Below are 26,814 nucleotides of genomic sequence, written 5' to 3' on the forward strand. Positions count from 1 at the left end.
ATTCTGGAAACAATTAATATGTCTGATACCTTGCATTCTATCCCTGAGATGTATGAAGCATCTGTTGATAAATTAATTTTAATCGGAATTTGTAGAGGGCACACTCAATATTCTTTCTTAAGCAGGATGTAGAATCACTTAACTCTATGATTCTATTACTTTATCATAGGAAAACTCAAGAGATATAAATATCTTTTTTCCTAAATGAAGCATAATGTTGTGGCCACACTTTATTTGGTGCAGATCAGTCAGATATTCAAGTAGACATCAGCCTGAAAGTGACATTTATCTTTAATTTGTTCAATGAGTTTTAGAATAAGAAAAAAAACCAATTAAATTTTCTAGGTGTGTTGAAGGTCTTGTCTTCTACAGAATTCAGCATTTAATTAAACAGCTGTATTTGGACTTTCCTGTGCTCGATGGATGATTTAGCTATGAATTTCGTTCCTCTTAAGATGAGAGTATGAACTGCTTCCGTGTCAACAGCATATTCCAGTGATCTCATGATTCCTATGACATGCAAGCCCCCTTGTTCAAAATATGCCAAATTGTGTGCAAAGCATACATACCATACAATTTTATCAAACATTATTCTCTGATTATATATCTATAGACAGATGCATTCTTTTGAAAATGAAATGTTCTGGATTTATACGCCTGAAAACATTGATCCCTTTGCCTTGATATTAGTGATTCATCAGCCTTTTGTGTATGAGAATGAATATGGATATAAATCTAGAAATCAAGCTATATTTTTTTGAAATCCTTTTTTAACATCAAGTAAAACATAAACCTTCCCTGCAGTACTCACTATAAATACTTAGTATATTCTATCTTCATATGTTTCATAATAGAGAGTGCTCATGTGCAGGTCTCTGTGCTTTCCTCTCTCAAAAAAGTGGAAAGTAGAAAGAGATGTGTATGTACGGGAGATAAGGGAATGCACAGAGTGACACAAGTGTAAGGGAGGGTGAGAGGGAAAGAAGGGAAAGCTGGGAGAGGCAAGAGAGAGAGAGAGAGAGAGAGAGAGAGAGAGAGAGAGAGAGAGAGAGAGAGAGAGAGAGAAGAGAAGAGAGACATGCACAAGGGAGGGAGGGAGAGAAGCAGAGAGACATGCGCACAAAGGAAAGAAAGGGAAGCTATCCCAACATAAAGTTATGGTGACCCCATATGGGGTTCTGACTATACTTTAAGAAACTCTGCTCTGGAGGAGTTGATCAAAAACAACAATTTAGTGTAAGCACAACTTTATTTTTTAATTGCATGTATTTGTGAAGACTACTTGATTATAACCTTGGTCTTCATATAAAGGGTCACATAGTATCCAGAATTCTTTATCTTTTCATCCATTCTAAAATAGAATTGCAAAACAGTGCACATTTTAAAATGAGTAACACCAATTGATTGCATTAATTCCAGAGAAATTAAGAGTATTCACATTAAAACATAAATGATTTTACATAAAAGAAATACTTTCTTCTGTTTTTTATGCTAAAAATATCCAGCACCCTCTGTCATAGGAAGTGGTTTCATACTGTTTACCACCTTAATTGCCCTTTTCTGGACTTGTTTCACATGATAAGTTCTGTATCCATAGAAGACTGTAATGGTACCACTACTTTTACTCAACTGGACAATATCCTTTTTCTATAAATCATTGAAATTCCCATCTGCACTGTATAAGTCACCCTTTTGAGCCTTCCTGTTAGTATGGAACCAGCTAATCTTTTAATGTCATCTTTAATCCTAGTAAAAGTAAAAGTTCACCCCATTCCCTGGATTCAAACCTCTAACCTTTCTGTCAGCAAGTCCAGCAGCTCAATGGTTTAATCTGCTGTGTCATAGGGGGTTCCATCTTTAATCCTCATCCTATGATATTCACCACTTTCCCAATTTTGGGTCATCTGACAATTTAATGATGGTTATCACTCAAGAATAACAAGAAACCATCATTAAACATTCTTTGGGCTCTGTCTATTAACTTGCTACAATTCCACCTAATAGTAGCATCATCCAATCCACATCTTACCAGTTTGTTGCAAAAATATCTTGGGTTATCCAGATAGAAACATTTCTGAAATTAGGATATACTAGATAAATAGCATTGCTCTGATTTACCAACATTGTGTGTATGTATGTGTGTATGTGTGTGTGTATGGAAATATTATTATGGGATGTTTTTCAGAAATGTATTCTCTTAGTAACAATAGATTTTTCCTAAATGCTGTAATGAATTATTCCTAAGGCACTGTTTAATAATCTATTTTACAAGCTCTCCTACTATCATAATTAAGATGACTTACCCTGTATGTGTGTGTGTGCATTTCTTTCACAGGTTTTGTATCAGTAGAATAATTTACCACTTTGAAATGTTAATAATTCATGGGCCCATTATGCCTCTAAAGCTGAAATAAAAGGACTTAAGTTAACTGGCTCTACAACAGATCAGTTGAAGACAAGACATTAAATCACATGTTGCCTCCAGCTGACCATGTAGTTAATGCATATGAATTAGAGAGCTATTTTGCTTTATTACTGCTGTGAACCTATCAAGTTGTGACTAGGTTTATCTGGCTCTTATCTGGCAACCTTAAACAACAGAAATCCACATTACAGACCTTGTTCGTCTAGTAAGACATGAAACACCACTCTAATATTAGTCTGGTCCTAGCTTCCTGATAATTTTTTCTGCTGCCTTGCCTTGTGCGTTGGTGTTGTGTTTTTAATATTAATTTTTTAAAAAAAAAAATCTCTGGAGGTATATTAACATGGCAGTTTCCACTACATTAAATGATCTTTATTTCACTCTTTTTTAAAAGCCCTTTATTTATCTACATTTTTAGCATGTTAGAGTAAGATGATTGGTTAAAGTATTTGACTTTGGCATTGTAAAAATATTGCATTAATTACTTTTCTCTTTTTCTTTCTCATTGTCACTTTTCTTTTAATTTTATTTTTCTACATACTTTATAATTTTTTTCAATTTTTTCTTATACCTAATTTTTATATCTAACGTCATCAAGCAGATACCTGCTGTGAAGCTCGTAAAGGTGAAAATGGAAGCCAGTCACAGCAGCTGAATGTTGCTGGTTTTGTTTTTCTTATAGTCATAACTCAATTGTGTACATTTTGATACTGCTTGTGAAGAAACAGAATGTGGTTCAGATTTTTTTCTGTGAACTTTTTCTTTACGGGGCAATAAGGCTTGGATATATATGACTTTCTGGAGCTCTGTGAAAGCATTCCTTATATGACACCAACATAACAGAAACTGAAGAAGCTATGCATGAATATTCTTCACAAGTGGCTTTTTCATCAAAAAACTCGAATGCCATTTTCACAAGTGATGCTTAAGTTATATTTTGAATGTCCTCTGTTGGCAATTTGAATGTAAAAGCTTCATGGAAGTAGATTCAATTTACAAGTCAGAAGTCCCTCCTTCCAGGTTAAAATGCGTTCTTAGTATCACTTGTCAAAATGTCAAAAAAGCAACTTAAAAATGGCTGCTGAAAGTACGCTTTGGAGTAAAAATTTTCCATCCTGTCTCAATTGTCTTTCTTTGTAGATAATTGCATATATATATATATATATATATATATATATATATATATATTCATGGGTTTATGGATTCACTTATAGATCATTTTTTAGCTTCTGAACTGAATCCTATCATAACTCCTTAATTCAGACTAGAGTAAGCCCAGTGAATGAAGCGTTAAATGGTGACTCAACATAGATGTAAATCCTGTTGATTCATCAGATCTACTGTAGTTGGTTCTAATAATAGGCATGATTCTAGCCCTTTTATTAGAACATTTTGATTTATTATATTCCACTATGCATAATGCTGTGCCTTTATTGAGAAGTATTTATATGCTCTTTGTTATTTAAAATGACATTATTTTTAACATACTGTATGGTTGCAGCAATCTTTTAGGGGTCATTACTATATACTGCAATTTTAATACCCATAAAAGGCTTTTATATTTCCCATGAGGTTTTCCTCAATTGTCCAGGTTACTAGGGACAGCTTACATGTTATATCCCTCTGATACATATAACGTTACTCTTAACATTAAAGGTCTGTGTGGAAGTCTGCATACTAGATTTACTGAAGTGCACATGAAACTTTGACTGGAACATTTTTGGATATGTATTTTAAATTAGTTTAGATTTAGCTATTTAAAAACAACAAGATGCAACCATTTCTTACCTCTACAGACTTCAGTGCTCAGATTATTTCCTTTCCTTTTGCTTCCTACTACTGTTCTTCAGAATGTTGTCTAAGAATATTATCCCAAGATTAGCAGCAAAATATAATGTTTATTCCAAATCAAAAATTCCATTCCTGCCTTAAACCACACACTAAAAACAGACAGTCTCTTTTAAATGTTGCTGTTTTGCATGGCATTCTCAAATTTAGGGCTCTCATACACTGCCATATAATCCAGGTTATCAAAACAGATTATAATAATAAGTTTATTTGTATCCCACCACCATCTCCCCCGGAGGGGACTCGGGGCGGCTCACAGATTATCCACGTTATTTGCTTTGAACTGGATTATATAAATCTACACTGCCATACAATCCATTTCAAAGCAAATAATCTGGATTTTATACAGCTGTGTTGAAGGAGCCTTAGTTACTGTGAAATTGTTTACATTCAATTAGTTAAAACAAAATATCATGTTTCTAATAATGAATACATACTGTATTGGATAGGAAGGAATGGCAAAGGGCTTCCAGTACCCATTACCTTTCTTTTTTCATTAAGAATAAAACACTTTCATACAGATAAATAGGAATTATAACCATTTCTTCTACCAGGTCATATAAACATACCTTGTAGAGAAGAAACATATTGAAAGAGTACAAATAATGATAACACATTGTGCTTTTTCACTGCAAATAAAACGAGCTTACTTTTAAATGGGGAGTTCTGAAATTATAACACACAAATTTGCTTAGAAAGTTGATGCTCTATTTTAATACTCTATAGTGCATTAAAATTGTCCTGAACTATCCATGTGCTTCATTCTTTTTAAATACTCTGTTAAAGAAAACAATTCCTTTTAAATAAAGAAATTGTTTAAGGATAATTTCCAGTGTTATAGGCTTTCTAACAGAGCCCCGTGGGCCAGTCAGAGGATGTACTCTTTTAATTATTTTATACAGTATATTTACTGTATACGATATTCTTTTACATAATAAATTAGACCTTTTTGTTTACATTTTTATCTTTCAAGTTTATAATAAATCTTTCAGATGGAAAGTATAAACCTAATAAGAAAGATCTGGTAATGCTGATCTAAACTTCTTAAAACATCAATAAGAGGTCTGAGATTACTAATGTAACCTATTTTATTAATTATTAAGTATTTATTTTTGCTTGGTATTTCATAACGATTTGTGCCATAGGCTTCTAATGGAGTGACATTCCCAATCAGTCACTTTAAATATTTAATTGTTGAGGTAATTAGTTTTTCATTCTCTCTCTCTCTCTCTCTCTCTCTCTCTCTCTCTCTATATATATATATATATATATATATATATATATATATATCTGTCAATAGTCATATTTGAACATCTAAAAGAAAATGAATTCTCATAATGGAGCAAAAATTGATAAGCCTTCTGAGTGAGTTGATATTTTATAGAAGGCAATGCAAGAATTTTAACCTAGAGGAGTGAAGTATAAGTTAATTTATATTAAATGGCAGAAATAACGAATAAATGCACATCACTGGGAAAAATAATAAACCTGACACTGAATCTGTTTTACATGTAGAACATGAAGTTGTTTTTTTCAGTAATCAATGGCATTTCTACCTGTTAAGTATTTAGCAAAATAATAGTATTTTCCATCCATCCATCCATCCATCAGTACTTCCAATTCTTTGTTATACATACAAACTTATATGGAGATTTAGACAATATGAAGTTTATTGGAATAATTAATGATAATATTTAAATGCTATACCTGACATATAGTCATATATGTGTTTAATTCTCCCTGAAACCTTTCACAATATCTATAAAATGATATGGTAGGAAAAGTAGCATTAACAAGATGTTTTGTGCATATTTAACTAAATTATATATCAGTTTGCTAGTTTTTATTATTTGTATTCAACTTTGATGAGTTGACGTTTGTTGATTAGGTTCATATATATAGCTAAAATGTGATGGATTGATGTTTACTGAATCAGCAAAGTTAACAATTGCCATTGAATCTTTAAGAAAATAAATTGCTTACCACATTCTCACTCCTTTTACAGTAGAATTACCACCCACATTTCTCTCCATTCTTTTGTTAATATCAGATGGTTTCCCTTTTACTCTGTCACTCGCCATTATCCTTAGAAATGAATTCCTAGGAAATTATTGAAAGCAGGAGTGTAGACATGGATAATCTAGTTTGTAGGGATGTAACTCTTCACTAGGACCTCTTCCACATAGGTGTATAAAATCCACATTGAACTGGATTGTATGACAGTGTGGACTCAGATAATCACATTCAAAGCAGATATTGTGGATTATCTGCCTTGATATTCTGGGTTAAATGGCTGTGTGGAAGGGCCCTCGGGCCTCAGTTTCTTCTCAAAGGTAGCAGCCAGTAATACCGCCCTGAGTCCCTACAGGTGAGAAGGGCGGGGTAGAAATTATGTAAATAAATAAATACCAGCATTTTCTTTCCTGTTGAAAATATTTGAAGACCATGCTGCAAAATAGCACTTTTTGTACAGGATGCAGCATTTTTTTCATGGAAAATTATATTGTAGTTAGTTGGGAAATAATATTTAATGTAGAAATATTAATTCCTGGAGAGAAAATGCAGTTCACTGGACAGAAAATACTGTTTTTTCTATACAAATCAACTATTTGTCAATTTTGCCAAATATATTTATTGGGTTTTTTAATCTAATAAAATAAAATAAGATTACAATGAAAGAGTGAGAACATTTTGGTTGTGTAGAAAGTAGGATGAAGATAGACCTCATTTGTTGAAAGTATACAATCTCAAGGAATAGAAGAAGACAGTGGGGAAGTAGAACTGAAACAAGAATATATGGACTGAAATCAATTATAGGACTATCAAAGTAAGAAGGAAGTCAACAAACTTTTTTTAACTTTTTTCTTTTTTTTCTTTTTATATATATATATATATATATATATATATATATATATATATATATATCTCTTCTCTTAGAATTCACTATTGTTAGATAGTACTTCCTTTTCAATATATACTTGTGTGTGTGTGTGTGTGTGTGTATATATTCTACCCCCTTTTTTCTTTTTCCTTTCTTTCCCTTCCCTCTTTCTCTTAGCCTCTCTTTTCCCTTATATTCCTACTTTCTACACAACTATTTGTCAATTTTGCATGGAATAAAGCATCAAGTACAGCATTTGCTGTGCCACAAACAGTATTATCCCTACAGAAATTAATATCTCCATATTGTAATATTATTTATCATGCAGAAAATCCTATTTTCTGTGCAAAACAGCTGCTGGGAAATGTGCAGAATATGTTCTAAGCAGTGGAGATTCTCACCAAGGTTTCTCCACATTCGAAAATCATATTTTTTACCATTTTTGGAATATTTTTGAATGTTCATTGTCCATTGGTCCTATGTTTGGATAGGAAAGGCATGAAATTGGGTGTACTGTCCATTGGCTTTTGCATTGTCCAAGGCAAAGACATCAGTATTGGAATACATGAAAGTAGAAGAGTTATTTCCACCTGTCATTGAGGTCTTTTGCTATACACAAAGAAAAGGGTAACATTACGATCTCATATATGGATCCTACTCTCCCATATTTCCTTTTGGCATGATCAGTGAAATAAGATAAATTATTGAGGTGAATACTAGTACATTATGGTTTTTTATTTAAAAAAACAAAAGTCAAAAATAGTCCTAAATGCCCCATGAAATGTGGAGACAGATGTGACTGTAATTGCTGACTCAACAAGTTTCTCACCACTCTTTTTGTTATGATGATGGGCCATTGTTGGGAGACAAATTACAACAGAACACATCGATCTTACTGGACAACATCTTAAATTATAGTTGTATCTACCTTCCATTATAGCTGTTAACGTTTAGGACCTTTCAGAAAAAAGGAAGTATGAACCTTAACACTATCAAAGTTCTATGCATGGGGATTAAAATTAAGCCCTCAACACCTGTATGGACAAGCATCTCAGTTTCACTTTTTAAAAACATTTTAATTTCAAGTGTTTGCTTTTATTTTTCAAAGAAGAAATCTGCATATTTTGGTAAATTTTTATTTGTGGTATTCAGCAGCCTAGGCCCTTTGGACATGAGAATCTGGAGACATATAAAGCTTAGGAAATGTAGAATATTCCACAGCTCTTTCCTTGCCAACAACCACAAATCTTGGAGTGGACTGTCTACATAATGTATCTATCGATACATTCTGACAACCTGGACAGGATCAAGGAATGGATCTTCTAGATTACAGAAAGAAAATGAAATCCACACCCAGTATGTACTAGTCTAAATGCCATTTGCTCTACCCATGTGTTTGGGAATTCTTAGCATTCTCTCATTTTCTAATGTTAAATGCTCTAGATAAAAAGTATGTTGTTCCTTGATACTGGATATTTATTTTAGTAATTTAAAAACAGAAACATATTTTGGATGATAGAAAATGCATGTTTTTGGCATAAAATTAAATTCTCAATTATTCTTATTTGAATTGTAACATAAGGAAGTTAATCTGATCAATTATATATATGGTTCACCTAAAGGGCATTTTGTGTATATTTTCTCTGAAGGAAGCTCAGTGGGGCTTTTCACACCAGAAGTCAGGAAAGACTGCAGCTGTAGTTCAAATTATTTTATAGAACAGAGTTTGACCCTGGTTTAAGTAATTTCTGATAGAATATGTTACAGTTCCCCAAGGATAGAAGTAATCTGGAGCTGTGGATTGTTCTAGAGTGAAGGGGTCATACTTTCCTGTCCTCTGACTTATGCAAAAAAAAAAAAAAGAGGAGTGAAAAGTATTAGTAGTGAAACCTATGACTTGCTGCAACTCATTCTCAACAAACCTTTATTTAGGTGATTTTTTTAAAAAGGCTACCTGTCTGAGAATGTTGGGGAGTGGGGAAGTGAGAGGAATACTAAGCGCACTAAGTATATTCTCTGGAATGTAACTGAAGAAAAAAAAACTTCAAATGTAGAAATATATACTTTTAGAATAGTCTATATAGCATTGTGTAACTCTATTCACATCGTTCTTGTTCCATTGGCATTCTGTCTCATTGACTTTCAGAATTTACTGATGTTACTATTATGTGTCATATATTTTCCTTATAAAAAGTGTGCACATTGTAAATGTAATGTCCCCAGAAATTCTTTCCAAGTGTAATGTCAAAAACATATGTAACCTTATGCATGTCTTTCATTACTTGTTTAGCGTCCATTCTATTTTATGTAATCTTTGCTCCATTTTTGTAATAAATAAAACTGATATAACATTCCTTTAGCAGTTTTTCATTATTAATACCTACCTATCAATATTGTTCTCCATTTTTTTCCAATCAAAGTTAATTGAGCAGAATTCTTAGCAAAAGCAAAACTGTCAAGGAGAATACGTTTTTCATCAGAAAGATAATATTAGACAATATTAAAGAATAGTAATAATCCAATTATAATTGTATCTTTATGCTCCAAGTGTGAACCTTATGAAATTTGATACCACTCTTTTTTCACAGTAAAAAATAGTGCTAAAATCAATTCACAATGATACCAACTACATTTGTCTTAACTTAATAGTTGTAAGATTCCTTAGCTTGCACAATTGGCCTAAATACCTGAAGACATAACAACATTTTTGGCCTCTGTCATTTAATTAGTTCATTCAGTCTTAGAAATCAATAAATTTGCTAATTTTGGCAAATTCTTCAACATTTTGTCTAATTTTCAATCTAACTTCTATCCCGCCTCCCCACAACACACACACACACACACAAACACACCATAGAGAAGTTGCCATAAATCAGAAACAGTTTGAAGGTGCACATCAAAAATGTTGTGTCTTCTTGCCATATGTGTTTTAAAGATTAGGAGACCACAGGGAAAAAGGGCAATCATAAAACAGGATTATTCTGGCTGAATAAATAGAGATTCAAATCTGGATTTGTTTTTGTTTTTCTAAGTTAAGCATCAGATATCTTCCATGTTTTGTTTTTTATCCTGTTTTTCCATTTGGAATATAAACAAGTATTTGGTGTTGGTGAAAACAATAACAACAGAATGAAATTGATTATTCTGCAACTCTACTGAATGGGCAGGAATAAAGCCCTGTAAAAATACTACATAGCATAGACACAGTTGGTATCTGTCACTGGCCACACTATTAATCCCCTGTCTCCCTTGCCTGTGGCAGCAAAATACATACAAATACATTCAAAACATGATACACCTACACATAAACTTGTATAAAGGATACTCTTTATAATTTAGCTTGAAAAGATAGTAGAAAGCTCCATAGCAAGTCCACTTTTATCACACAAATGTATTTTTTCAGAAGGGCATGGAGCCGCTAAGACATGAACAGAATTGTTTCTGAATCCCTATAATGGCATCCATTAGTTTGCTTCATATACTAGTGCCATCTTTGTTTTTCTTTTCTTTCTTTTTCTTTTAACATAGCCTCACTCTTTTATTGCTGCCAAAGCCACTAAAAAAAAAAAGAATTTTCGATATGACTATTATCCCTCACATTCTTAAAGCAATTTTGAACAACAGCGTATATGTGGACTAAACCACAGGTCTCTTAAGAGGAATCAGTTGCTCAACATTGATTCATGACTGCTTGTTTGTCACTTCATGGTACATTGAGTGATATGACTGAATCATTCCAGGTCCAATAGTACATGAAGAAATGTCATTTTGTCTTATTCATCATCATTTCCATTCTCATCAGTTTCTCTCCTGTCCTTTAAAAATTGAAACTAAAGTGAAACTCTAAATAAAATAAAAATACATAATTTGAAAAACCCACTAAAAGTACACAATTAAATCACTGAAATTATGAAGCAATAAACATTAATAAAATTTCAGATGCCAGTTTGAACAAATGGGTATTCACAACCTTCCTAAAATGTTACTAGAATAGTGATTAGAGGTACCATCATATCATGGTGCTTCTGACCAATACATTCTTACAACTTCAATAGCTAAAGTCAGACAATATTGTAATGCTAAGAAAATTACACGGATAACATGTCTGCTATTTGCCATCCAACCCCCTGAAAAAAGAGCCGACACAACAAGTTTGGGTTCAAAACTGGGCAACTTTATTAAATGTTACCTAATTAACTCTTTCATTTGAAACTTGTCTAAATCTCAAGTGTTCTCTAAGAATTTGGTGAGGCAACAGCCCCATTTTGGTGGTCTTTCCCGACCTACCCCTTTGCTGAATTTAGGATGAAACACCAGGTCCCGAGTTTAATTCAACCAGGATGACCTAAAGGGTGGAGAGTTCTGCCCCAAGGATAATTGAGGTCATAGTCTCCTATTCCTAGGCCATAATCGTTTTCCCTTGCCGGGGTTGTTTGAACCCTAGGTGAGGGTTTCCGCTTCTGGCCTACTGTTGCACCTCAGGGCAGCGTGAGCACTGAAAACCAGACAGAGACCAATAATCATATAATATCTTTATTAAAACAATAATAAATCCAGGAATGAATAGGTGGAAAGGTTGAACAGAATATAGTCCTTTATGAAAATGTATGAATTAGTCCAAAGAATTGAAGGGAAATGTCCAATATTATTGTCCAAAGTCCAGAAACCAAAACACGCTCAGAACTGTTAGAAAGTTCTTGAGCGGGGAAAATAAGGAAGCATGACTGAATAACAAAGTCCAAAGTCACTAGGAAGTCTTTGCTATCAAGGCAGGAATGTGATGAAGCTGAGGCAAAACTTGGTTCAGAAACAAGGCAAGGAGGTAGACTTAATCCGGGTCTACTCGGGAGTCACAGCTCAGCTTGGCTGCCAGGATCTGGAAACTTGCCTTGGAAGAAACAGGAGCTAGAGTTGGTGAACCTATCTCAGGAAATAGCAAAGTTGACACCGCGAAGTGTCCACGGTGCAAAACACTTTTATGGAACTTAGATTTGATCACAAACAAGGAAAGCCAAACTCCCTAAAGGTTCCCAAGGGAAAACTTTCTATCCATTATCCCCTCGAGATGCCAAGCGGTTACTCCTGTCGGGTTCTTGTTTTTCAGATCCCTGGCAATGCAGAAACACCCTTCTGTTGAAGGACACATTCTCTGGGGAACATCTGGTTCTGCCATAGGAGTAATATTTTCACTTTCTCTCCCAATTAAAGAATCATCCGAGCTATCAACAGCCGGCAGCTGTGATTGGAAAGAGCTCTGTGGACTGGTAAAAAGTCAGAATAAGCTTCATCCTGGTCATAGTTCATTTCTGGATCAGGTTCAGAAGTCAAAGGTGGCTGGGGTATGACACCTACACCCAAACTATGGGGTGTACACCGAAGGATGCAATTCCCCTACCGGTTCTGATTACAACCCTATTTAAATGACCAGACCTCCCAATCTGCCACTGTAAAAACCCTGAAACTGAAAAACCCATCTAGAACATTAGAGGGAAAAAAATTCCTACCCGGCCCCACTAGGCGACCAACTTGTTATACTGTTAGTGACTCGTGGGCAGGTCAATGTCCATGAGACAAGTGAAGAAGGGGCAGGCTGTTTCCTAGAAGCCCCACCCCCCAGCAAGACTCTCTTCTGGCCACTTCCCTCCCCCAGCTCCACGGGGGGGGGGGGGAGAGTTTATTCTGCATCTAAGAGAGGTTTTTTTAAAAATAATAATAATAATAATAATAATAATAATAATAATAATAATAATAATAATAATCAAAGGTTAAAAAGTAAAGGATTATGCCCTATTCTGATAGCTGCTATTCAGAAGGACCAGGGATGTTGTAGAGAAAAATATAGAAAATAAGACATTTATATTTCCCTTTTTCCTTATGAACTTGCAAGAACACATAATTATGTGTTCAATGTAAGTTAAACATAGATATAGATATATAGAGATCGATAGATATACTTCCATTAAACTCACCACTCACCTTAGAGTTCATTGTCACTGTGTGAAAATGTGCCCAAAATGTGTGCTGTTCTCCCTCAGCTCTATTGGGCTAAAGAATTTGAACATTCATGCTGAAACCCCACCCCAGCACCATCCTGACTAGCTTAGGACATAATGGCTTCCATCACAACCAACCCTGTCTTAGTTAATATTTGGCCCTCTGCATGTTGAGGAATTTATTCTGTTTTTTGCTGGCCAGGTTAAATGTGATTTTATGGGTAGAACACTTCCTAATAACATCTTGATGTGCTGTGGCTACCAAGCTCTGCAATGGTACAGAAATAATCTGAGTGGTACAACCTTAAAAAAAAAAACCCTAATGAATCAAGAATAGTTATGAAATCAGCAAAGAAATAAAATATTTTCTCTCTTGCCTCAACACAGTCCCACCCAGCATAGCTGTTTCACATAGTTTTATATACATGAGTATCTTGGAGCCATCAAAACCCCACTCATTTATTAAAGTCCCAGGATTCTTCGTAAGCCCACAGATTCATTCTGATTTGTATTCCACATTTAAAGTAGATCCTAGGGATTTACACATATGTATGCCGGGTTTTGATTAATGGGTTCCAAATTGTTTAACGTAACAATGTGGAAAAGCTGTTTGGAGAAATGACACCAACAATTTCTTTGGGCTCATGTCCATTCTATGGATTAGAGATGGCAGAGAAGGTTCAGATAGTTGAGTGGCAGAGACTGCGAATGTTTCTGAGAAAAAAAATCCATGTTCCAATTTCTTTATAGGAAGCAATTATAGGACTGCTGTTGAAGTGACACTTATTGGAGCCACTAACCTAGATAAATAGCTAGTTTCTAGTCTTCCTTTGCTAAATAGGATCTTAGAGTGACTGGCAACACATCTACAGGCTTTCTTAAGGACTTCTACACAAGCCCTAAAACGTGGAAGAAACCTAAATAAAAGGTTTGGGGGGGCGGGGTGCTAAATGACATTTAAGGAAAATGCACGCTGATTGAGATTAACAGCCAAAAAAATGTGTTAAAACTCTATTTTGGCCGAAAAATGTGCATATTCGCATGACTGTATATCCCTGCAGTCAAGGAAGACACGTGACTTCATCCCTGTATGCTGGTGTGGACTGCTCCAGTGCATGTGCGCATTTTAAAATCCCAAAACATCTGATCAGGGCTGTAAACATATGAAGCCATGGACACAAAGGTGGCTAAATGAAAAGCACAACTGGAAAGCAACTACAATGAGAACTCTCTGCATCTTGAACTCCCGTCCATCTTGTGGATTTCTAAAATTCACTACAAATGAAGGTATCAGGATGACGGGGAGTATTTACCTGTATTTGGACTTGCTGTCAGATCCTGTGGTTTTTTGCCCCACTTCTTTGACCTGGATTATGACACCATCGCAAAGTGCTCTTAGATTTAACTAATTTTCTGGATCCATTCCAATGTAGATTCAGGCCAGATTGTAAGGCAGAACAACCTTGGTCTGTTTCATAGATGCCCTATATCAGCAATTGTACAGGAACATATATATTGGTTCTGCAGAACCTCTCTATGACACTATTTATATGATTCTTATTAAAGTTTCCAGAAATCAATACAGTAGAGTCTCACTTATCCAACATTCGCTTATCCAACGTCCTGGATTATCCAACGTATTTTTGTAGTCAATGTTTTCAATATATTGCGATATTTTGGTGCTAAATTCGTAAATACAGTAATTACTACATAGCATTACTGCGTATTGAACTACTTTTTCTGTCAAATTTGTTGTATAACATGATGTTTTGGTGCATAATTTGTAAAATCATAACCTAATTTGATGTTTAATAGGTTTTTCCTTAATTCCTCCTTATTATCCAACATACTTGCTTATCCAACGTTCTGCCGGCCCGTTTATGTTGGATAAGTGAGACTCTACTGTACAATGAAAGTGTGAGAACAAAGTTTTGGTATGTAGGATAGAAGGATAGAAAGAGAGAAAGAGGAGAGAGGGAGAGGGAGAGAGAAAGAAGATAAAGATAAGAAAATGTGTACATGTGACACTTGATGCCATTGATCAGGTAAATTTCCTGAGTCATTTCGCTGATGTGGAACTGGGGACAAATGTTTTGCAGTGTTTCAGATCTAGAAGATGGTGTTGGGAGTGAGGACTGTTGTTGAGCCACATGAACATTACATTTTGGGATTTTAACCATAAACAATACATGACGCGCAATGTATGACCAACAGCAATAAATGCCTCCATAGTATTTTGTAGGAATATGGCATAAATGAAGAATTTCAAACTTGGCTGTGTATGTATGCAGTAATAGCTAGAAGTGAAAGACCTATGCAGTGCAACATAAAAATGATTGGATATCTATGTTTGGATTAACCATTTCTGGAAGCATTTCTTACATTATAGCATCCCTGAAGAAAGATAAAAAAATATGTTAATACAACAGTTTGACTTCTCTTATTATACTTGTAAATATATTCTCAGACATAATCTAGGAAACTCTGTTCTATTATAATGGGGCAATGAAATGAGAATAGAATTCACACCCTCATATAAAATTCTAAAATTATAGTTATGTTTAGAGAGAATCTTAGTATGAGAAACCACTCTTAGCAACATTTTTTACTTTGATGATTTTAAAAGTGTATTTTCAGAAATTCATACTTAAAAAGTAGAAAAAGCAATTTTTGACAATCTTATTTCAGATCTGAAAATACTGATAGATCACAACACTTTAGCTTAAAAGGTTTTCACTTCAGGGGTCTCCAGATGAAATAAACTAGGCATCATTTCTGTGTTCAATCCATCTTTTGAAACATAATTTGAAAATAATTTAGGAAACATATATGTTTCTATTAAAAAATGCAATTCATCTTTCACATGAATAGGATGGAGAATTAAATTAAGATTCTCTTTTTTTCCTAAATGATCACACAAAATACACCATAAGCATGATAAATGGCCTATATAATTTTCTTAGTCTCTTCAAAAAGTGTTGTAGTGTTTCTTATTGAGTAAGGTTTATACATTCATATTTTAATTCTCAGTATCTTTAGACAAATATGCAAACATATGCATGCTTCCTGAGTACCTATAAATTATTATTATTAATGTATTGTTGAAGGCTTTCATGGCCAGAATCATTGGGTTGTTGTGAGTTTTCAGGCTTTATGTTCATTTTCCCTAAGCTTTCTCTTCTGACGTTTCACCCACATCTGTGGCAGGCATGCTCAGAGGTTGTGAGGTATAACTCACAACTTCTGAGAATGCCTATCACAGATGTGGGTGAAATGTCAGAAGAGAAAGCTTCTGGAGCATGGTCATACAGCCCGAAAAACTCACAACAACCTTATTATTATTATTATTATTATTATTATTATTATTATTATTATTATATTTATTATTATATTTATTATTATATTTATACTCTGCTTTATCTCCCCTGAAGGGGACTCAAAATGGCTTAACATAAAAGCCTCATGTTAACCATTTAAAATATACAAATATGGGAACATTAAAACAGTATTAAATATAAACAGTATTTAAAAAATTCCCAGTTTAAAACCACAGCACCTCCTGAATTGATCTTAATAACCTTCATCTTTAAAAGCCTGTTTGAATAAAAAGTTTTAGTCTGCTGCCGGAAGGACAACAGGGAGGAGCCATTCTGGCTTCCCTGTGCAGGGAGTCCCAGATTCAAGGGGCAGCCACCAAATAGGCCCACTCTCTCATACCCACCAACTGTGCTTGAGATAGAGGTAGGAGTGAGAGAAGGACCTCTCCTGAAGATCTCAGAGCCCAGACAGGTTCATACAAGGGGATGCAGTCAGCCAAATAGCCTCAACTTGAACTGTCTAGTGCTTTAAAGTGGCTAGATCTAGCTTCTCAAGGAATGGGCATAGTTGGTGCACAAGTTTTAATTGTGTAAAGGCCCTCCTGGCTACTGCTGATACCTGGGCCTCCAGGTTCAATGCTGAATCATAGAATCATAGAATCATAGAATAGTAGAGTTAGAAGAGACCTCATGGGCCATCCAGTCCAACCCCCTGCCAAAAAGCAGGAAATTGTATTCAAAGCACCCCCGACAAATGGCCATCCAGCCTCTGCTTAAAAGCCTCCAAAGAAGAAGCCTCCACCACAGTCCGAGGGAGAGAGTTCTACTGCAGGACAGCTCTCACAGTGAGGAAATTCTTCCTGATGTTCAGGTGGAATCTCCTTTCCTATAGTTTGAAGCCATTGTTCCGCATCCTAGTCTGCAGGGCAGCAGAAAAGGACCAGGAGGACCTTCAAACAGTGAACCTGTGTCTTCAGGGGGAGGGTAACCCCATCCAGCACAGACTGGATCAATATTCCCTGGTCTGCCTTCCAATTGACCTGGATTCTTACCTGGATTCAGTTTCAATTTGTTTGCCCTCATTCAGTCCATTACCGATGACAGGCACTGGTTTAGGGTCAGGACAGCTTCCTTGGCATTAGGTGGAAAGGAGTTGTAGAGTTGGGTGTCATCTTCATATAGGTGGCACCATACTCCAAAACTCTGGATGTCCACTCCCAGTGGTTTCATGTATATGTTAAACTGCATGGGGTACAAAAAGAGCCCTGAGGAACCCTGCAGTTCAATGGGCAAGGGTTTAAACAGGATTCTCCAGCACCACCTTCTGTATATGGCCCTCCAGGAAAGATCAGAGCCACTGTAAGACAGTGCTTCTCAGTCCCATATTGGCGAGATGACCCAGATGAATACCAAGGTCAATGGTATTGAAAGCTGCCGAGAGATCCAGGAGAAACCCCCCCCCCCCTTCTAGCTCTCTTCTTAGGTCATCCACCAGAGCGACCAAAGCTGTCTCTGTGTTATAAGCAGTTATAATCAAATTGAAATGGATCTAGATAATCCAATTCATCCAGAAATCCCTGGAGTTGAGAGGCCACCACACACTCCAGCCTCCATTGCCATGGAGTAGGCTTTCAAATACGCTCTAGCCCATGCTCAGTCAGATTTGCTTTGAGTTCTCTGCCAACATCACTCCATCTCACTTGCTTAATCACCGCCAACTCCTTGGAACCAAGAGGCTGTTTTGCTCTGCTCCATGAGAGGGGGCATTCAGGAGAGATTGTGTCCACCACCCTGGTCACTTTCCCATTCCAGAGGTCAGTCAGAGTTTCGACAGAATCACCTGCCAAGATGACAGGAAAATCCCCAAGAGACGTTGGAAATCCATCCGGATACATAAGACTCCTGGAGAGGACCATCTTAATCAGTCCTTCACTCCTGCTGAGGTTTGGAGTGCCAGCGAGCCTAAACCTGACCAGGTAGTGATTGGTCCATGACAACAGAACTATGACAAGTTCCTCCACACCACAATCGCTATCATCCTATCCTGCTCAGAAAGCAAGGTCCAAAGTGTGTCCTGCAGCATAGATAGAGCAAGACAGCACCTGGGACAGACCCCGGAGTTGTCATGGAGGCCATGAAGTCCTAAGCCATTCCCGACAGAAAGTCTCAGCATTGATGTTGAAGTCTCCCAGCATTATTAGTTTTTGAGACTCCAATGCCAAGCCCTGGACCACCCCGACTCATTCAGGAAAGGAGACAGTTGAGCTATGTTAATACTTCAAATTTTCAAAGGAACTATCATTAGTTTAGGGTTTAAATTTACACTGTTACAGTCCTGCAATACTACCTACATATCAAGGTTTTACAACATAGTAAAGTATTAATTCAAACTTTCCTATCCAACAACGGACATTATTATAGCTGGGAATTGAAATGTGGTTCCTTGAAATCTGATTGTCCCAATAGAGGGTACTGTCCTATGGCTTTTATGACCTATTTTGAAAATAAATACAATTCACCTCAAGCATTTTTACATTTCTGTCACCCCATCCTGCATTTACAGAACATTTTGGACAAATAGACTACACACAAACTATGGTGTACATCTTAAAATTTAAATGCATAAGATGTGCACAACTGAAAAAATATGTACTAACAGATTTTATTCTAATAACCAAGATGTATAAACTAGGTAAAATTCCTAAATAAATTGACATGTGAGGAAGAATGTGTACGAAGTGCATACTAAACATGAACAGAAAAAAAACATGTAGGATTCAGAGGAGTGCAACAAAATTGGGTAAGAGATTTTCAGATGTAACAAAGATATTCATATCACTAGTAGTTATACAGACCCTTTAGAACTTCATTAAAGTGTTATGTGTCCTAAAGGTTACAATGTGGCGAGCTGGTGATTGGCTACATTACAATAAAACCTCCACTTCATGGGTGGGAATTTTATGTGATGGGTGCCAACAAAACAGACACACAATCTGAGCTTAAAACCTCAGTATCTACCTCCAGATATAAGAAAAAAATGAAGAGATAACGACAGGCTAAATATTGATGCAAAATAACCCATGGGGAAAAACATTGTATACCAACAAGAACTAATATAGTAATAAATATCAATAATTCACTAATCTAAAATTACTTCTAATTTAATAAAATAATAATACAGGAAAACCGTTAGTGACATGTATCTTTTTTGCAAAGTCACCCCCAGTATGTAAATCATATATACTGATAATACAAGAAAATACTGAATAACTAGTATATTTTCTGTGGATAAAATCATTTAATTAGTCTTTATATATGTCCTTTTATGGTTCTCAAATGTAAGTCTGTCCAAATATAAACTTGTAGGGAGAGCTGTGACTTCCAATAGTGACCACAGCAATATGCAACTGAAGTTGGTATATGATCTGAAATTAAACAAGATACACTTTTACAAGCTGAGGGTGCTAGGATTTGAACATCTCTGTAGAAGTTCAAATCTAATTTTATAGTCTGAGAATCCCTGTATAAGATGGCTATTCCCAGGATTATGCCTGGCTATTTCAACATTCTTCTTTAATACTTAATCACTAAAAATCCATATTCTATTATGTTGAAACAAGCAAACCCAACAATATTTTTGTCTTCCTCTGTGAAATACTCATAACTTTCTGAGCTATGTTAACCTTGTTTCTACAGTGTTCTTTTGCTCAGCTGCCTTGAGGGCCCTTTGAAAAGCTGAAAGCAAGGATATAAATGTAACAATAAGCTGAAAACATGTACAAGAAGCAAAAACAGAGTCTTGGAGGTCTTGGGTTATGCTAGAGGGCATCCAGCACTACAGTGTCAGCTTCTCTATTTGGCTTATGATGATTTATACTCTGTCACTTTTTCTCCTTTTTTCACAAACTTTCTGAAAGAAAGTATTCAGACTCTATTGGCTTACTTTTCTCTGACCCTGCTTGTTTTTGTAGCTATTCCCTTCCTGGGGCATTTCTTTAAAACTAAAAACATGGGCCCCCTAAAATAAAAAAATACTGTAATCTAGAGCCAAATCCATTTGAATTAATTGGATTTTGCATTCCATCTACTACAAGAATGAATTTATTCAGAATATACACTTACTTACCTAAAATGTTTGTATGTCACTTTTCAATAGAGCAGAAAGTCCAAAATTAGGTAATTGATAAAAAAATTGACAACAATAAATACTGGAATAAAAATAAATAAAAATAATTGAAAAAAAATAATTTTAAAATCACAAAATTAAAACAGCTTTGACAACAGCCATTCATGGTTTTAAGGACTAAGGGCCAAAAGCAACACAGTTCAGAAAACCCTAAGGTGAATGATATAGTGGTCTGAGTGTGGAATGATGACATTAGAAACCATGAATACACATTCTGTGATCTTGGGCAAATTATACTACCTCAGCCTCAGAGGGAGGCAATGGGAAACCTTTTTGGAACAAATCTTGTCTAGAAAACTCCATGATAAGTTCACCTTAGAGTCACCATAAGTTCAAACCATTTGAAGGTAAACAACAACAACAACAACAACAACAACAACAACAACAATGGTGAATCCATAATGTGGGTTTCTGGATAAGGTTTGTTGGGAAAGGCGGAGGTCACCTTTACCTTTACCTTACTCTAGGAGTGAGAGTATATGCCTTAATCTAGGTCATTCAATGGGCTTTCATGGCTAAATGGGGATTCAAACCCTGGTCTTCAGAGTTGTAATTCAGCACTTAAACCCCTATAACACACAGGCTTGGGCTGTATCAGGGCCCTTCTAGAGCATTTTAATCCATATTATTCAAGTAAGTAAGGGTGAATAAGGCAAATGTATATATAAAATTATATACAGTGGGGGGAAAGAAATGGAGAATCGCCCTCCTCTGCTTTTTTCTATTTGTTTATATCCCACTTTTCCTCTGAAATTGGAACTCAAAGTGTCTCACAATTTGAAAGACAAAATACAATAAAAATTTAAAGATTAAAATAGAATTAAACCATTTAAAGCATTAAAACAACACACATGAGCTAGGAGGTGCTGGATTCTTCCTGATATTAAACCCAGATTTATCTACTTAAGTTAAATGATTTTTTATTTATTTATTAAAATGCTTCTCTCCTATCATTTTATCATGGGATCTCAAAGCAGCATACAATGTAATTAATTTTAAACACTTCCCAAGTAAAATCATAAATAATTCAAGCAAATTAAAAACATATTAAACAAAGCCACAATGAAAACTCCTTAAAAACTACAACCATTTAAATCATATAAATGTACATTTAGATATAAATTAGTCCCTGAATGCTGTGTTGTGACTTAGAGCTATTCCAGACAGGGACAAATCCCAACAGGAACTGGGATTTTAAATCTCAAATCCTCTCAATATTTGGGCCACACAGTGGGCCCATATCCCATTTTTTTTTATGTGGGATGCCATGCCAAACCAGCATAGTCATGGTGATATGGCCACCAGCCCCCTTCCCTCCCTCATCCCCCTTTCTCGCTTAAAAATATTCAAGGAGTGAGGAAGGGCAGGGTGGCAATGCCATCCTGGTTCTTTGGTCCCCTAGACCACCCTCCCCCCCCCCAAAAAAAAATACAGGTTGGCAGAGGAGATTGACACTCACAATTCCGAGACTCATTTTCTTCAGGGCCCACACCTGCAAAATTCCAGACCTTATTGAAAGTTCCCTATCTTTCTAGGGTTTTTTTTAACCCAGAGTAATCCTGGAAATTCAGGTTTCCCCTGGGTTAATCCAGATTAATTTGAAATGTCATTTGGATGTTGTGTTTTTATTTATTTAATTAAACTATTTCTGTATTGTTTCTCAGTCTGCAAGGTATTCAGGGAGATTCAATATCAAGGGATTCAAGCATCAAGGAAGATTCAGGACAAACGAAAGGAAAGATATGGCGATGTGATCTTTGTCAATGTGCCATTGCTATTTCTAATATCTCCTACTGCAGGGGATTCCCCAAGCTTCCAGAAGTGTAGGGGTTGCAGAAGAAGGAGAGATTGTGAATATAGTCTACTCATCCTTTTGCACTCATATTCACAGCACAAACAGACCTCTGCTAAGTTCCATTGTGGATCTCATTCATCATCTACATATCATAATTCAAGTTTAGGGATTAAAACGGCAAGCAAAAGTTATCTGAAGAACTTATATTGCATTTTTATTAGATTAATATGAGGTATTAATAAATGAAAGTAAACAATGGTAAAGCCACTATAAAAAGGTAAAGGTTTCCCCTGATGTTAAGTCCAGTCATGTCTGACTCTGGGGGTTGGTGCTCATCTCCATTTCTAAGCCGAAGAGCCGGCGTTGTCCGTAGACACCTCCAAGGTCACGTAGCCGGCATGCCTGCATGGAGCACCGTTACCTTCCCGCCGGAGTGGTACCTATTGATCTATTCACATTTGCATGTTTTCAAACTGCTAGGTTGGCAGAAGCTGGAGCTAACAGTGGGCGCTCACTCCGCTCCCGGGATTTGAACCTGGGACCTTTTGGTCTGCAAGTTCAGCAGCTCAGTGCTTTAACACACTTCGCCACCAGGGCTCCTTATAAAGCCACTATAGATTTTAGTAAATTGAAATCAAAAGAAAACAAAAATTTATGGAAAAGCTCATTTGTATAATGTATGCTTTAAAAGCTGTGGTTTAAATGAAAAAAATGGCATTTAAATAAGTATTAGAATTTAAAATACTTAAGCTCAATTGACCAAAATTAAATATGAATTAATATGCAGTATATCTAAATTATCACTAATTGTGTTGCCAACACAATCAATTGCTTACCTTTTCAGTTTTTTGTATGTATTTACTTCTAATGCCTTGCTTTGCAAAGCTATCCATGTGAAATGGTTATAGCAATAACTCGAGTTCCATGATCTTTTTATACAAAAGCAAATGTTACTGTTACTGATCATAGCAATCATAGTCCAGTTTTAACAGCATTTATCAAATCTGGTGAATCAAATGAATACCTAGAAAAAAATTAATTTCTACCAAGAGTGATTAACACTGTCAGATCTGATAGCATCGTCTATCTGATTAGTCTTTCACATATGCTTTTTTATTCATGCTGGTTATCTTTAAAGGAGAACTGGATGTTTAGAATCAGTTTCCAAATCAGATATTTTAGGCATTCTGGATTTCTTCATCACATAAAAATTATATTGGGCAGAATGAGGTGATTGATTCAGGTGTGTATGAAGTTCTCATAGAAAAGCCATGCAGTTTCCCATCATTGTGGGGGCTAATACCTAAGTTTTTTGATGGTACAGAACAAGCAAAATCTGTGTCATTGTTCTCAACATCTGGCAAGAATGGGAAAATCAAGGATTTGCCAGCTCTGTTCTGTGGACAATTTGATTTATTTAGATTTTCTACAAGATTTTGGTCTTACTTATACATTCATTTAAACATGCTGAGGAGTGTTGCAATATAGAATGTAACTTCTCTGTCTAACATTGCCAAGCACTTGGATTTATATTTGTCCTTTAGTCTATGGGTCTTGAAATGTGAAGACCTGAAATCTAAAGTTCTGTTAGCTCTATTGAGTTGACCACAGTTGTGAAGTTGCTATGAAAGAGAATTCAATTTCATCTGAGTCCCTACACATGGGAACTTTGTAACTACAGTAACTAAATATGGTTGCAGAGCTCTCTTCACACTCAAAATTGGTTGAACACCTATTAAGGTATAATCATCTTTCATTTCTTTGTGTAAATAATCAGATTGTACTTGTCTATCTTGATCAAGAAACTGTAATTAGTAATACTGTTAAAATAATAGACCTAATAATTGTTCTGATTAATCAATCAAATCATACATTCATATGTAAATGTACATAAATGAATGTGAAATTCCCAGCAGATATTGAATAGTAATATTGGGCTTTGTAGTTTTAATAGGTTATCAAAGAATGAATTAAAGATTGCACCTCCTAATTATTTTTATAGTAAATAGTAGGCTTGTCCGATCGATGGAAAAAATGTTTCAATTCTCGTTTCTAAAGTAGGGGGTGCCGGCTCTTCGATGTAGAAATTATTTCTAAATGTTTCACCCAAAATTTTTGGATATTTCTGAAAATTCGTAATGTTTCTAAAATGTTTCTAAAATGGCGGACGCGCATGCGCAATCGCCAAAAAACAGGAAACCGGGGAGGACTTTTCTGGGGGTCTCCCGCCCTCATTTCTTGAGCTATTCCCATCAAATTTGGTACAGTGGGAGAACACATTCCACACTCTTTGCTCAACAAATTGCAGAATGTTTCCTGTCTCCTATGATTTTTGGTGAATTTTCATAACTTTTTATAATACACTATTTTTCAATATTTGAAGAAACCTGTTCCTGGTTTGAAAGTCTTATTTCCTGTTCAATTGGGTTCTTATCACTGTAAAAGTCCCTCTTCTACTTGTGTAGACTTTGGATTAGAAATGCAGCACACGCCAAGCAATGCCTTGACAGGATTGGCAACGTCCTTTAGAAACTATAAATTGCCTTTGAACCTTTTGATCAATGGTGCCACTGGCTGACCTTGTGATTGCAAAAATGAAACTCTGGCTGAGGACTTTGGATTAGAAATGCAGCACACGCCAAGCAATGCCTTGACAGGATTGGCAACATCCTTTGGAAACTATAAATTGCTGTGGACCCTCTATTGAATCAAATCAATGTCTGACTTTGTGATTGCAGAAATAAAACTCAGCCCAAGGCTTGGGAATAGAAATGGAGCGTGAGGGAAGCAATGCCTTGGCAGGAGTGCCCACGTCCTTTGGAAACTATAAATTGCTGTGGACCCTCTATTGAATCAAATCAATGTCTGACTTTGTGATTGCAGAAATAAAACTCAGCCCAAGGCTTGGGAATAGAAATGGAGCGTGAGGGAAGCAATGCTAATATATAATAATATATAATTTTCAAGCTCCCTCCTTTTAAGGCTTGGAAAGAAAGGCTTATGGGGTGATTGCTTTATTCCAAAAAAGGAAAAATAGAAAGGCAAAAGGTCTACCTCAGGAGAAGGAACCAACCCAAAGCTCAGCACTAGCAAGGAGGGACGCAGACTCCTTTGGAAAAAAAAAATCCCAACACCCACAGCAAGGACTCTGCCCCAAGCCCCAAGCCAATTTCCCCCCAACACAATATCTAAGCACTGCAGCAACCCTCTACCCCCAGACACTTTGCCCTCTCAGCTTCATGGCGCGTGCGAACCACCCTCTCTCCTCGGTATCCCAACCCAGAATGGCTTGGCTCCGTGCGGAGGCGATTTTCGCGGAGGATGCTAGCCCCCACCTGTTTTAGCCATCGTGGAAGACTCTGATTGGCAGGGAGCGGGAGCCATGTTAGGCTGCGCTAGGCTCCCATTCATGTTAGGTTGCAGAAACAAAAAATAATAATAATAATATTTAAAAAATATTTTAAAAAATGTTTTTGGAGGAAAAAAATTAACGAAAATTTTAAGACACAATTATAGAATGGGCCAACGATGGATCGTATTACATTGCCAGTAGCGCCCAGGGAAAACGTTTCAATACTCGTGTCAAAAAACGGGAACAATACGAAATAATTACGGTAGGGGAATTTTTACGACAATATGGACAACCCTAGTAAATAGCATTCATTGGTCTCTTCTAGAATTCTCTGTCTATTTTAGTAAGTCAGACTTAAAGATGTAGAAGGTTAGTGTCATTGTGCCTCACTACTCCTTTTGTTTTCAGAATTTCTACCAAGCCAATCCTGTGAATAAATCTGTTTAGAATAATTCCTTATAATTTTAAACACAAAGACAGTGACTGAACAGCACTGCAAAACAAAGAGAGCTGTACTTATTTGCCTATTACATTCCTCTTCTAGCAAACATGAGAACTCTCGTGGCAGAACTTTTATGCTAAACTCAAAAAGGAATGGAAGCCATGATGGTGAATTTTCATAAACCTTGAAATATTTATAAACTTTGAAAATCACCATGGCAAAACCTACAAGAAATTGGTGCAAATAAAGACTATTAACTGTAGCTCACTTTTGGATCTTCCACAAGCTAACTGTCCATTATATTCTATAAATTGTAACACAACATTATACATTCAAACAGGTATCTCTTTCATCAAACACATAGAATTTCTTGTAGTTCAGCTATTGGAAACAGGAAAATAACAGGATAGAGTGTACACTTTCCCCTTCACTTCATTCCATTCTGGTCCCGGTCTAGTGTTAATAGAATTTAGCGTTTTGATTATATGGTTAAATGCATGGATAAGCATATCCTCTGAAAAAGCTAGCAGACCTGACAAAAGAAAACAAAGCCTTAGTTGCAGTTTGACTCTATC

General features: G+C 35.9%; 1 protein-coding gene across 4 annotated transcripts in view; it reads left to right on the plus strand.

Annotated features, from left to right (window-relative positions):
• ncam2 (neural cell adhesion molecule 2) overlaps window positions 1-26,814 on the plus strand; it is a 401,448-nt gene that overhangs the window by 341,871 nt on the left and 32,763 nt on the right. The window contains exon 16 of one of the 4 annotated variants that reach the window (XM_062975023.1): window positions 3,024-3,553. The exons of 2 other annotated variants lie outside the window; for them this stretch is intronic. In XM_062975023.1, coding sequence (XP_062831093.1) covers window positions 3,024-3,133 — 110 coding nt within the window. In that variant the 3' untranslated portion in view covers window positions 3,134-3,553. Of the gene's footprint in view, window positions 1-3,023; window positions 3,554-26,814 lie in introns of those variants that run through there. One more of the 4 variants, XM_008107637.3, reaches the window with a different exon arrangement.

This window comes from Anolis carolinensis, chromosome 3, assembly GCF_035594765.1.
Source record: "Anolis carolinensis isolate JA03-04 chromosome 3, rAnoCar3.1.pri, whole genome shotgun sequence".
In the NCBI taxonomy this organism is placed as follows: Eukaryota; Metazoa; Chordata; class Lepidosauria; order Squamata; family Dactyloidae; genus Anolis; species Anolis carolinensis.